Below are 14,147 nucleotides of genomic sequence, written 5' to 3'. Positions count from 1 at the left end.
GTAGCCTACAGTGGCATCATGGTAGTAAATGTATGGAATTAATGCATTCATGAAAACACTGTAAAAAACACAACACACACACACACACACACACACACACACACACACACACACACACACACACACAAACACGAGTTTACTTGGCTACATTTCCACCAGGTTTATTTTAAAAGGCCCTACCGGAAGTAGGATTTATAATCCGGCACACTTGATGCTGTTGCCTGGCGTAGATAACTTGGTGCTGCTGTGTGAGCGCTCACACACTGGGAGCAAGTGATGGGAGACAAACTCGGTCTCTGAAGCGCGTATCGCTCACCTGGCGATATTTTCATCGCCTGTTTTGTGATTTTAATTTTTTTTTATTTCGTCACATTTTTGTTTATATCAAGAATAAAAATACCAATCAATTCTCCAAGCAGACCTGGAGTTGAAGCAGGAGGTGAACGCCCGCCGTACAATTCATTATCAGTTTCCATGTTGGCTATAGCTTATGTTAAGGGAAATTGCGCACCGGTTGGCCAGGATGTGTGTCATGGCAGAGGAGTGAGGCGCCTTTGCCAAAATGCCTGTTAACTGGAATAGGCCTGTAACTTTTTCACGGCGGTCCTATGGAATATAGTCCGATTTTACACAATCTATATGTTGTGCCATCATCCCACGTGAAAAACAAACTATTTGTGTTCTGCATAATGCTGTCCCTCTGGGTGTATATGATTTATTGTTGTGTTGGCTACTGCTCAACTATGCCAAACCTGGCGTACGGCTCGGTAAACAGACATGAAAAACATTCAGAAGTTGACAATCAGGAGTCCTCTCTCGGGGCTTCCAGGGACTTGCTGAATAACGAAAACGATTTGGACAGCAGAGGAGAAGAGTGGGATGAAATTAGAGGCGAGGCGAAGGCGTTGGATGATAATGCCATGTCAGGTTTCCTCAATGAGTCGGAAAGTAAAAAGTTGCCCCAGGCGATCATCATCGGGGTGAAGAAAGGAGGGACCCGGGCGCTGCTGGAGTTTCTGCGCCTGCATCCAGACATCAGAGCGGTGGGAGCAGAGCCGCACTTCTTCGACCGCAACTACGACAAGGGACTGAAGTGGTACAGGTAGCCTATCACACTTAAAAATATTAACTGTGAACTGAACTGAGCTCTGCTATGCTTTTTTTAATTATTATTTCAATTTTTTTTATTTAAATACATTTCATAAAGTCCGTTTTCCTTGCTCAATGGCAAGGCTCTTACCTCTTTTCCAGAATAAAATTCAAACATCATTGTTCCTCTTGTAAAAATCTTATTTAAACCTTGTGCCACCTTCATTCAACTTTTATCTACTTTGTATCATATGATTTATCCATAAAAAACAACAAGACAGTAGGCTGGGATATCTACGAGAGGCTAAATAAAAAGCAAATTTCAGTTACTATAACATCTGGATTTGACCCTCAAAACAAAAAACAAAATATTTTAAATAAAGATTTTCTCCTTTCAAAGTCTATTTTCATGTAACCTTTAACTTTCTTATATTGCACCATAGCTACTAAATTACATTATCTTGACAAGTCCCATAACATTTTCTGCAATAGTAAAACTAATGAGATAACCAGCTGTAAACTTCACTTCACACTGAACTAATACATTAGGTATGTTGTTACTGATAGAAATAAAAGTGAAACCAATAAAACACTGCTAATAAGCACAAACTGTTGATACACATTAATAGCAGGGCATTTTAACATCTAGACGATGCATTGTACAGTTTTAACAGGTGCAATCAACCCGCTAATGTCAGTATACCACAGGTCATAGGGCGCAACAATACGTATCCACATTTCTATAACGACTAAAATTGTACATTTTAGGCATCTCTTCTCAGCCATGTTTATTTATACAGCATAATCAACAATTTTCTGCTTGTTTGCATAAACTTCACTCAGAGATCCTGGAATTTTCCTACATCCGGAACAACAAGGGGGCACCACCAGGTAGAAAGAGATAAAGCAAAAAAACTTCCATTTAGATTTGACATGAATTTTGGATGCAGCTCAAAGAGAGAAACAACCCTTGGTTTATGGTTAGGAGTCAGCAAGTTACATCACGTTGTCATCTCTGAGCAGCCTGAGATTCAAGATTATGAGTTCCAGTGTATTGATTCAGTGGCAGTAATTTGTTTTGATCTTCAATCTAAAATAGGCATCAATGTCAAAGGCAGAGATCCAGGACCTGAGGCTGCTTAGACCTTCCACATTGTGTAACGTAACATTTTATTGTATTCTCTGCCGTGGCAACTATTGTCCTTGTACCATGCCTCACCGTCTCAATATACAAGCTCTTTACTATTGACTCAGCTGCACAGTTTCACAACATGCTACTCTTAGTGGAAATAAATCACAAACACACTATATTCGTGGAAATTATTGATCTTTTATGTACACAAAACATTCCCGGAAATGGTTTTGCTTTGAAAGCTTTGCATCAGAGCAACCACATTGTTAATAAGAGATGCTGCTGTTTCAAGTGTCCATTTGACTGAGCTGAGGGATTAACAGGCAATGTCAAAGGATCTAGACACTGTTTCAAAGCTGGCTCCATAAAGCTACAATAGGGGAAGTGAAGCATTGTTCAAAGGACTTCTCGCTTAAGCTCCTTTAAGAATTTCCGGACAGGTTTTAAGACATTTTTGGATGACCAGTGTGTGGAGAGTGGTCTTTTGTCCATCTCTACAGACTGAGCAGCAAGAACAAATTGAAATCATCCTATGTTTGAAGATTGTTTTTATCGCACTAAGCCCTAATGCTGTTGTTACAATGCAAGCGTGATATAGGCAATGGATGTTAACAATGAGTGAATAAGGAGAAGATATCATTAAAAATGGATACAATGCAATGTTATGTAAGTTATAGTCAAAATAGCAGCCATTTATAATTGAGACATGCCAGTGACTTGTTCACAGTGGCAGCTTGTGGATGTGGAAAACTGTTTCATCTTGGGACATGTATAATAAAGGCTTCTTTTCCCAGAGAGGTGATCTGGCTAATTAAAACAACTTGGCTTGAGTTGTCACAGTGAGAGCACTGTGCCACAGATTGACCCCATACAGCAGAGCACCATGACATCGAGTCAACTCTTAATGATCATTTAGTGGAGCCCAGAAAAAACCCTCGCCTGGCTTTATGGTGGAGCACACCGTTGTTGGACGAATACGTTTTGGTTGACTTAATAAATAAGCATTTGTATATGGTGTTTTAGCAGTTTGGCACATCTTTTTGAAACATTTCTTATTGCAGTCCTCTAACCTGTCTGCACAGACGTTAGTCTTCAAGATAGGCTAATAAAGCCAGAAGAAGTTGTGTGTGGATTTGTTTTCCCATATGTTTCACATCATTGCCCCCAGACTAATAGCGTGCAATAGATTGGGGAGAGGAGCAGTCCGCTGGGTGGGCTTATCAGCTCCTGTGGTGGCATTGAGTTGTGCCAACGCCATTTATCTGCTTTGATTGGTGTGTCCATCCTGCTGGAGGTCTGCTGTGTCCGTCCTACTGGAGGCCCCACATAGCGGAGAGGCCCCTGCACAGCAGGACACCAACCACAATACAGCACGTTCTCACCCATCGGTAGAAACAGAGAAACAGGCAGACAATTGTGCACGCTCACACAGAAGGCCTTGGTCCCTCCTTACTTTAATAACAGCACCAACTTCCTCCTGTATGTCTTATTTTGGCAGGTTAATACACATATGCTGCATGCATGCTCAAATCAAGTTATTCTGTGTTCCATACAGTAGATGTGACTTAATTGCTGAGATTGTGTTTTTCCTCTTGAGGCTCCATATATAGAACAATGAGCGGCCTTCTTACTAACTCACTGAGGGTGTCAGACAAGACGGCCTAATCCTCCTCAGAGCCCCAGGGAAGCTTACTGCAGGCCAGTGGCAGATAGAGGGCAGTAAATTTAAAGTGAGTCTTTAGAAAGTGCAACAGTATTATGGAGCTCAATGAAAGGGGATGCTGGAGAACCCCTGAGGTCTGCATTAACCCTGACAATAAAAGAGCAGACAATTAGTGTGAAACATGTTTTCTCTGCGTTCACTTTGTATGCAAATGTGCTCAGAAGGGTGAAAGTGCCCTTTGACGAGGCCCAGCAGGAGTTCATCAGAAAGAGCATTCACTGGAACCTGCCCAAGAAAAGACTCAAACACTACACTTTTAAGCTTTTTAGCCTGAAAGTTGACTTTCAGAGATCTCTGTGTGGAAAGTTGCATTTTTCCCAAGAGAAGGTTCATGTGAGTCCACTGGTGGGATATTGCTTACTCAACACTTTTAGCTCTTTGCACGGACACAGGGGGATTGGCGTAAGTGAGGGAGCTCTCGATATAGATATATCCTCTAGCTTAAACTAATGTGTCAGCACACTGACAGGAAAAGAAGGGAAAACTGTGTCGATAATGAGATGCTTTAAAGGAACAATTCACACATGCAACTGTTGTTTCAAACATTCCTAAAATATTTCCACAAACCATAAAACCTTGCACTTTAATACTTACCACTATATACGATTGTTTCCACTCATAGACTAAAAATGATATTCCTAGATATTCTTAAATGCTAGTATTCCTAGAATAAGTCCACTAGATTGTCAATGCTGGTAATGTGCACCTCCCCTGCCTATTCTAGAGATTGAAGATTTAATTTGCTGCAACAACCCCCTAGGCTTTTGCTTCAAGATAATTGTCACACCACAGCACTTATTACAGCACTTTGGAAACACTGAAACAAAATATGTTCACTCCATTATATCCCCATGAGTTGTTGACTTCCTCATCTCTCTCCTTTGTAGTATCTTCAGAGAGAATGTGTTGTTTCCTGCTTCTGTCTTTCTCTCCACTGCAGAGACTCCCTGACAGCAAGTCAGAGCAACTTTAGAAAGCACCAATCTGCCCCAGCCATCTTTGGTTTGCTTTGCTGATCCTCTCAGACCAGCATGTGCCTGTGGGGAATTACCTCATTGCACCGATCACTACATATATTGGACACATTATATCCAAAGAATGGATTGTCTTATCCAATTAAATGGAAACTCTGACATCATAACTGTGGATGTTTTGACAGTGAAAATGCTTCCTTCTGACACTCCCAGCTGCAGTTGACCAATATCTTCGATTAGTTTTGCTTTGCTCTTTACTAATATATTAGCATGACATTATTACCTGTATTAGTATCCTATCATAGCCAACAATTACAGTTCATTTATAACATATTATTTTGTTTTGCTATATAAAACCACATTTAGTTACATAAGCTATATCCACCTGCTGTCTCGTCTCTCTAGACTCTAGCTGTAGCTGTTTCTTTCAGTTTTTCTCTAAAGGCAGTTTCTGTTCCTTTGTTGCTTCAACACTTCATTCCAAGAAATGTACTGAGACTTAATTGATTATATTGGTTAGTGTTGTTGACCTTGTTCAACCAAGTCTTTATTATCACTGGTACAGTAGTTTTGATGCTGACTGATGATCTTTTTATTTTGACTTTACTTCCTTCCCGAAACTATGGAGCCGACAGTTTTGTCAGAGATTCGGGTGTTATGCTAGTAGTGGCTAATGTGGTCTTGAGTCTCTAGTCTCAAGCTAGGTCTCCTTGATTTCATGTTGTTTATGAAGAAGGAGAACCAGGAAATGAGTCGGGGGAAATGCAACGCTACCAATCCACGGCCGAGCGACGTGCGTCACTGCGACGTGTAGTTACTTTTTTCGAGAGGTGCACGTCGGGCTACGGCGTATGGTACGGCGTAGAAGCAGAGGGGTCTGCGGGGGTACGCCGTCGATTCGACGCAGAAGCATAAAACAGCCTTCACTCTCACGCTCTATTTGGCGAAGTATTTCCAAAGTTTCTCTGAATATATTTGTTAACACAGTAGTTAAAGCAATAGCTACAAACCAGACATACATACTGATATTGATTGTATCAAGCATTACCAATTCTGATCACTTTCACAAAGAGTGTATAAACATCATGTGTAATTAACATTGTTGGTTTATGTTTTTCCAGCACCACTAACATGAGAAAAAGTGTGCTTGCTGGTTCTATAAATAATGGACTGTCAGAAATGTTATGTGTTAATGTAAGGTTGACAGTTGTGTGAGGGAAGACAGCATGTCTCACGCACTCTTTTGTCCTCCTCCTCTCTTCAGACTGGGCCTGTCTCCCTCAGACAACCTGGTGGGCTTGGGTTCTGCATACTGACAGTAATAATGGAGGATAGGATAAAACCCATATTCTGCACTATCATTGTTGTTCAAGAATGATGTTGAGATCCTGAATCCCAGTCAACGTCATATAAGAAGTTCCTGACTGTAAAGCACGATGACAATGACTTTCACACACATGACATGGCCAAAGAACTCCTCCCCTTAAGATGCCTTCGTCTGGAAATCATCTCACAGTATATACGTATGATTAGTATAAGTGGCTGCATACCACCACTTCGAAAGCGATTCCCACAGTAGCTTTAACCCTTTCAGAGCTGCAGTGTGAGATTAAGACTCATAACATTAGTTAATGCTATTTTTTTCTGGAGTAGTCCCTTATCCCAGTGGTCTGAAAAGCTGAAATATAGATGCCAATTAGAGTCAGTCAAGCAAGACTGTAGGATTTTTCCGCACCGTATTCCGTCCTTTGGTGAACTCATCACTATGGGCATCATCCAGCAGCCGAGCACAAAGCCTTTTACGCAGCAATGTTGTAAATTCCTACCTTTGAACCTGCTTCCTGATAGCAGTGAATGTAAACAAGACACCAGCTTTCAAATGCCGTCTCCCCAGCAGTCAGTTTAATGGACAATCCTGACCACCCAGCAGACAATTAAACAGAGGCAAATTACGCAACACACCACTCCTGGATTAATAGCTGTCTGTAGGTCGCAATAGTGGTGACTTATCTTGTGCTACTGCCACAGGTAAATGTAGACGCAGCATCTAAAGTGGCCAGTGACTTAAAACTTAGACTTAGACTTAGGCTTCTTGGTCAGTGGGTCGACCTATGTAGTCTCCGTCCTCCAACAGTGCACCTGATTTCATCTAATCCTCTCTTTGCTCCTTCCAGTTCTTCCTCTCTTGCTTTATCTCATTCTCTTAACAGTCTTCCTTTCTGCCTCCCTCCGTTATCTCCGCAGCCCCTGTTGCAAGTTTAACAGGACAGGTTAGAGGGAAGATGATGTTAATTTGTATGCCTAAGCATCAATATAGATTTTTTATTTTATTGCAGCAATTATAGGCAGAAACTCTAGCATAGACTCCTTGCATTATGACTTTACAGCCCACTTAGATGTTACAATTTTAGAATAAGTGTATTTAGCTTTATGAAGTCTAATAGGAACATGCAAAATTCATGAAGGGGCAAAAGTCAGCCCGCTGTGGCTCAATTCTGGAAAGAGGACTGCTTTCTTTTTTTTTTTTTTACTGAATTGAAGCTGAATGATAATGTATTTGCATGGCTGATTGATAGATGAAGATGCACTGAAACCTATTGGTTCCAGGCGACATTGTTTATTAAGCAGAACAAATTGTGAAAGCTTGCTACATCTGCCCCCCTAAGGCAACTCTCTCACTCCTCGCTCAGTCAGAGATGTTCTTCCCTGCTCTATCTCTCTGCTAAGATGAATAATGCATGTACTTCTTACACAGATTGTTTTGCTCTGGGACCAAGTGGAAAGTTTGATTTGTAGTAAGTTTGTGCATCCCTTGAGGCCCTAAGAAAGGCCAACAGCACTTTGCTCGTGTGTATCCAAGAGATGCAGAAGATAATTGCAGGGGGCTCTGATAGAGTTGTTTGTGTCTCTCACACCTATTACCTTGATTAGGTTTATGGTTTTTCCACCAAATACAATGGTGACTAAGACACTCAGGGAGAGAGAAGTGGAATAAATGTGTAAGAGCTAGGGTCTCCATAGAAAGGAAAGAGCAGGTGACATTAGGTGATGAAATTGCATAAGAAAGAGAACCCCTTGCGTGTTTGTACGACACTAATGAGGTATGAGTGATGCCTACTTTTTCCATAATCACTAAAGCTTTTTTCCCAGTGCTCTGCACAGCAAAAATCTCACAGATCATTTTAGGCTCCTTTCCACCACATAAATTTGTAAAATGTAAGCTGCTGGGTTTGAAGAGGGATATTATAGCTCCTTGTGCATGTACCAACAGATGGTTGGAAATTATTGTAATCACTTTAATGACATGGCTCCTCTGCTCTCCCGTTGTTCGATTTAGATTAACCGCTCACAATCAAAACATGAGAATAATACCAGATACTGTTATAATTGAAGATTTACATTTTGACTGACTTAAACCATAACGAGGTATGTTGTAGGGCTGATGCTTGTGAACATCACGTTTATTTCCATCTAGCAGAAAATGAGATATCCCTTGCTTTCAAGAAATCAAATCTGTATGAGATATACTCTGATGAAGGACTATAGGGACCAACATGTTAGTTTGATGCAGTTAATAAATAAATCTCTTGAGTGTGTGAACCTCTCCCTTTCTGCTACTATGTGAGGCTAGAAAACATAGGATTGAAGTTTTCACAAGCATCATTTTAAATCTATATGTATATATATATATACAGTATATAATGTATATAAGGATAGTATAACATATATTAAGCTCCTCTCCTATGCACTTACATAAGAAATAATGCATGTGTAAGTACTTTTACACATAACAAGCATAGACAGTAAAATAATGGACACAGTGACATCATATACTTCGACGGAGACCAAGTAAGTCACTTTTCCGATGATGGCTGAGCGTTACTGCGCAGCCTCAAACTGAGCTTGACTACATTGATGTGACATGAGCAACCTGTCTGAAAGTTTTAAGTCTTCTGGTAGCTGTGCCAAGAGAAATCACAATCATTCCGAATCTTGCAGAGACGGAGAGCGTAGGTATATGTAAGGAGATAACATAAGCACAGGCTAATTATTACTAACTAACATGCTAGTTAACATTAGTAACTAAACTTGAACAGCTAATGTAAGTCGAAACTGCCTGCGAGCTTCTCCTGACTATAGGGTAATTTCTCTATTGTGCAACAGAAAGTTGCGTGGTTATGACACAATTGTTAGCCTATTTTTACAAAAACGTCTGCTACGGGGCCATAACGTGAGATACAAGGTAATGGAGCCTTTTAGACATTCTCGTATTTCTTTAGAAATAAACAATGGACAAATCAAGTCTTTAAAAGCTTCAGATGTAAAGTTATTCGCTGTCAAAGTGATGCCAAAATGAATGGGAGTCAATGGAATGCTAACGGAAGGTGATGGCTTGTTAGCCTACAATCTACCCATAGGAGGTACACTTTTCGGATGCTCGCTTACCCCCTTGATAACAAGTGGGGAAGTGTTCATAGCTAGTGTGGAGTTTATACTTTTATTTAACTGTGTATACTGTAAATAGGTTAACATACAACTCACACATTCTTGAGCCAGCAGTTTGTGGTGTTGCTGAATTGCATTACATTTTGATGAGTGGTGGATGAGGAACATTTTAATATAAAGTGCAGTTTGATGCAACATAACCTCAAAATACACTCATGAAATGTTGCATAGAGTTGAGTGAACACTGTCTGACACAGTCTCACAAAGCTATGCAGGAGTTATTGTTACTATGCCCATCACTTGTATTTCTTAATGGATTAACTGCTTACTATTGAGTCTCATCGTCGTGGCCACATATCTCTCTCCCTCTTTCCTTCTCTCTCTAGAGACAAGCCAGCAAACGAGGCAGTCAACCAGCCTCTAATGCTCTAGCATGTTTGGCTTAGTTCTAATCCCCCTTGGCTCACTTTAGCCATTATCCAGTCAGGGCTGCAGTTAACAGGCTATATTATGACCAACCAGAGCCGTCCAGGGTCAATATGAAGAATATGCAGTTATGGGAATAGCTCCCAAGCTTTGCATTTTCTCCTGAGGAAAGCAAGGCTCCTTTAAATCTTCATATGTTACACAAATTTATAGACACATATGAGGAGTAAGGTGCAGTCACAGTCATCTTGTCTTGGCAAGACATTCGGAAGCATAATGCTGCCTATTCACAGTTAAACCGTCCTTTGTATAATGTAATGGAGGTGTGCGATATTTCAATGTGAGGATTGTGGGGTTTGAAAGAGGATTGAGGTCTTAAGGTAGATTAAATACAGCAGTGGGAGATGAATGTATTCCTTCAGGGTTTGTATTTAAAAAATGTCATGAACTGTGTATTGTGTTTACATGCAATGATTGATAGGCCTCCTGCTCTACCTACCAGTTCCTGTCACTTTAGGTACACTCAGACTCTGTTAATGTTGCTCATAATGTCTACAATTGTCTTCTTGATGATGATTGACCAGCTCCTGCCTGACAGTACTTTAAACCTGCCAGGGAGCTACTGTGTCAATGTTCATCTCCTCTTCCTGTTTGGGGGCTTTTGTAAGTTTTGACTTTTAAAAAGTGGAAAGAAGATAACATAATGGCCTGCAGCGAAATTGTAAATCAGTATGTTTGTGTTCTTTTTGCAGGGAATTGATGCCCAAGTCATCAGAGGGCCAGCTGACGATGGAGAAGACCCCCAGCTACTATGTCACCAAGGAGGTCCCTGCAAGAATCTACACCATGTCTAAAGACACAAAGCTGATTGTAGTTGTCCGGGATCCTGTCACCCGGGCCATCTCAGACTACACCCAGACTCGCTCCAAGAAGCCGGACATCCTCTCTTTCGAGAGCCTGACCTTTAAGAACACGTCAGCGGGTCTGATTGACACCACATGGAGCGCTGTTCAAATTGGCATGTACGCTAAGCACCTTAAGTGCTGGCTCCAGTACTTCCCTACGGAGCAGCTGCTGTTTGTCAGCGGAGAACGTCTGATTAGCGACCCTGCAGGCGAGATGGCTCGCGTCCAGGACTTTCTTGGGCTCAGGAGGGTGGTCACGGAGAAGCATTTCCACTTTAACCCAGCAAAGGGCTTCCCCTGCCTTAAGAGACCTGAGGGGAACAGCAAGCCACACTGCCTGGGCAAAACCAAAGGCAGGACCCATCCTAATATTGACCCAGAGGTGGTGCAGAGGCTAAGGGACTTTTATAAACCCTTTAATAGCAAGTTTTACCAGATGACTGGTCATGACTTTGGCTGGGACTGAGAGGAAATCTATGATGATGGACTTATGCTGGTCCCTTGTCTGAATTTTCACTCTGGAGATATTGTTATGCCGTGTATGTACAGTATTTGGTGGATGTGTAAAAAGTTCAGAAATCTATTTTATGATAATTTATTGTTATGATATTAACTCACTAAGCTGCCTAAGCAGGTTTATTCATGATCCACAACATGCTTCATGTTCCAGTTTTAATTCTCATCAAGTACATAAACATTTTTATAAAAGCACAATGTTTTTACGGGTATAATGAGCAGGGTCAGTATTCTTTTTTCCCCCAAGGAAAATCTTTTTGGCCTCGTGGATAAATTCTTCTTCTCTTATTTTTCCAAATGTTGCTTTTGCTTCACCTTAAGCTGAACGAGATCCAACTTTACAAACAACTGGTAATATTCCCTTAACATTTGCCTGACCCTCAGAGGTCTGTGGACCCTCTTAGTCAGGTCGATACAGGACTCAGCTGATCCAGTGCCACTTGCCAGGTGGATCAATACAGTAATAGCTCCTCATCATGTCAATTAGACCTGAGTGATGGCACTTCTTGATCTCTCGAGCACCACAATAAAACATGGATCCATTAATGGTAGTAAGTTTATGGTTGACCCTTGAGCCAACTTCAAATTAATATAATAATATACATTTCCACTGCAATGTTTTGACTTTATGTCTATTTAGGAATGTTGATTAGGATACAATAGCGGTCCTGTCACGATACTTCTGGGATGTTTTTTTTTCTTCCAAAAACCTGCTGCACAGGCTTCAAAAAGCCTAATCATGTATTGCTCTTTCCAAAAAGGAAAATTATTCATATGGCTTAATCACATTCATTGATCTGTATTGAAATGGCTCTCATGGATCATCTTTTACAGCTTCTTTTATTTTCTTTATTTATTTATTTTGTACCACAAATGATACTAGATGTGTTAATGATGCCCTTACTTATGATACACCAACTGAAATAAGCATCTTTGTAGTTTAATTTCAGCGATAGCTGAAGAAAAGTAACAATAAACTTACTTAGGGCCAACATTCCTCATGTAAATTTCATGTATGGTTGAGTTTTATTCAACCTTTATAGACATACAATTGTCAGCATTTTAACAGACGTCATTCCATAATGATGTACTGCAACCCCGCTGTTATAGAGGCACTATGTTGCTGTATGCATTCTTTTACAAACATGTACTGTAAATCAAGCAGGTTTGACTGAGAAGTTAATTAAAAGGTGCAGTGATGTCATTTTTTAATGAAGTAAGAAATAAATATGTTTTACCAAAATCATAAACATTCTTTCATCTCTGGCTTTACTTTATTCAAATGATCATACTGTATAATATTAATAATACCGGTCTATGTCCTTGTTTTACTTTCTTAAAAATGTTGAACTTGTGTTACTCTTTAATGCACTACCCCCACCTTACCTGGATCCCTGCAGGCAAAGGTGTACTGCTGTGTCTAATTTACCATCAACTGGCTAATTAGCACAGCGGCATTAACTACTTTTAGCAGTCGCGACCACCCCACCCCCCCACCCGCTGCCACCAATGAGTGGGTTTAGTTGCCATGACCCCCAGAAACACATAACAAAGTGTCAGGTTTCTCATCTGGAGAGACATCACATATTTTGAAAAACATGAGCATTCCTTTATATCCCTGGATGACACTTAACACTCCTCCCTTGACAATATGAAGTGAGGTCAGGTTTCAAGCCACTGTTTGAATGTGTTTATGTGGGTGTGAACAGGAGGTTCTTTTTCCTGGCTGTGTGTTTGAGCCATGACCTGAAGCACACATAATCATGTTCATTATGCTGCTGATGATACAAAATTCGGTCGCAGAATTACAGCTCTATTAACGAACAACCTTTATTTAACTCTCCAGCAAAACACCTTCATTTACCTGGGGCTGCCAGAGGTGATGAAGCCAGTCTCCCTGGTGGCAGCCTAGCAGTCTGATCACTCAGGAAGCAGCTCCCTTCGCAATTACAGGGATAAAGGAGGGGTGCTTTAATTGCTAGGCTTCCAACTGGGGAATTGCTGTTAGCGCACATCCCTCCAGGCTGTTGTAAGGGCGACTGCTGTTGTTTGAAGGTTGGGAAGACAATAAAAATAAGACACCTGGCAGCCCTGTGCATCAAGAAACTTTACACATCTACTTGGCAGCTACCACTGGGGAATCAGAGCTGCTGAATACAAGTGAAAGAAAAAATAACATCATAGCCCAAAAGCAGACTGTTTGCTTTAGAGAACAGATGTAGAGAAATTTGGAGTTTGGGTCCTGCAGAGAATCATGTTTCTTAATGCACCTCGCTAGGGTTGAATTAGCTTTTGTAACTTTTTTCACATTTTGATTGCTGACCTTTTTTACTCCCACATGAATATAGTGAGCTATTATACAAGGTCAGGCCGCATATGACATCCAAAGTCTATTTTGTATTTAGATTCTCAAAGAATCATGAAAGTTGAAAAAGGTTGAAGAGCAGCAAATGTTTAACATTGTTGATTTGGTTTAGTCATCGACAGGAAGAACGGTTCCAGTGCAGCTGGCGCTTTTTTAAATACTGGAGGTATTTATCTTCAAGCACCATGAAAGCCTGATCTCTAGGACAGAACTAACATCTCTGAAATCTACAGAGCACCCACATCAGAAAGATAAGAATGGGGACATAATCATTCTTACTGTGGTTAAACTTTGTTTCAGAGGTAAGCAAGACAATTGCCTTCCTCTCTTGCCCTTAATCTTTTATTCTGCATTGTCCAAACCCTTAATCCTAATCCGATTGGAAGGGCAAGCATTAAACTGAGACAGTAGACTTGGAGTTGACATATACTGTATGTGCTGACATAGCTAATCCAAATCCAATCCCTTTTCCAAAATGGTTTCTAAGTGTTGTGTGAGACCAACTTGATTTACCCAACTTAAAACACAACATGGGTGAGAATGTATGTGTAAAGATAAGGCAGATGTTTTT

At 40.7% G+C, this 14,147-nt stretch overlaps 1 protein-coding gene across 1 annotated transcript; it reads left to right on the top strand.

Moving 5' to 3' along the window:
• The first annotated feature begins 267 nt into the window (after window positions 1-267).
• On the top strand, window positions 268-12,466 carry hs3st3b1a (heparan sulfate (glucosamine) 3-O-sulfotransferase 3B1a). Its single transcript, XM_039825760.1, has 2 exons — window positions 268-1,102; window positions 10,543-12,466. The coding sequence occupies exons 1-2, from the start codon at window positions 609-611 to the stop codon at window positions 11,159-11,161; spliced, it is 1,113 nt and encodes a 370-aa protein (XP_039681694.1). The 5' UTR covers window positions 268-608; the 3' UTR covers window positions 11,162-12,466.
• Window positions 12,467-14,147: the final 1,681 nt, after the last annotated feature.

Source organism: Perca fluviatilis, chromosome 15 (genome assembly GCF_010015445.1).
Source record: "Perca fluviatilis chromosome 15, GENO_Pfluv_1.0, whole genome shotgun sequence".
NCBI classification, from domain to species: domain Eukaryota; kingdom Metazoa; phylum Chordata; class Actinopteri; order Perciformes; family Percidae; genus Perca; species Perca fluviatilis.
This window is presented reverse-complemented; position numbering and strand designations above follow the sequence as displayed.

Bases quoted from the DNA above. Each gene is read 5' to 3' on its own strand.
- hs3st3b1a (XM_039825760.1), top strand. From the start codon at position 609: ATGGAATATAGTCCGATTTTACACAATCTATATGTTGTGCCATCATCC. The intron at 1,103-10,542 runs GTAGCCTATCAC...TTCTTTTTGCAG, and splicing joins AAGGGACTGAAGTGGTACAG to GGAATTGATGCCCAAGTCAT.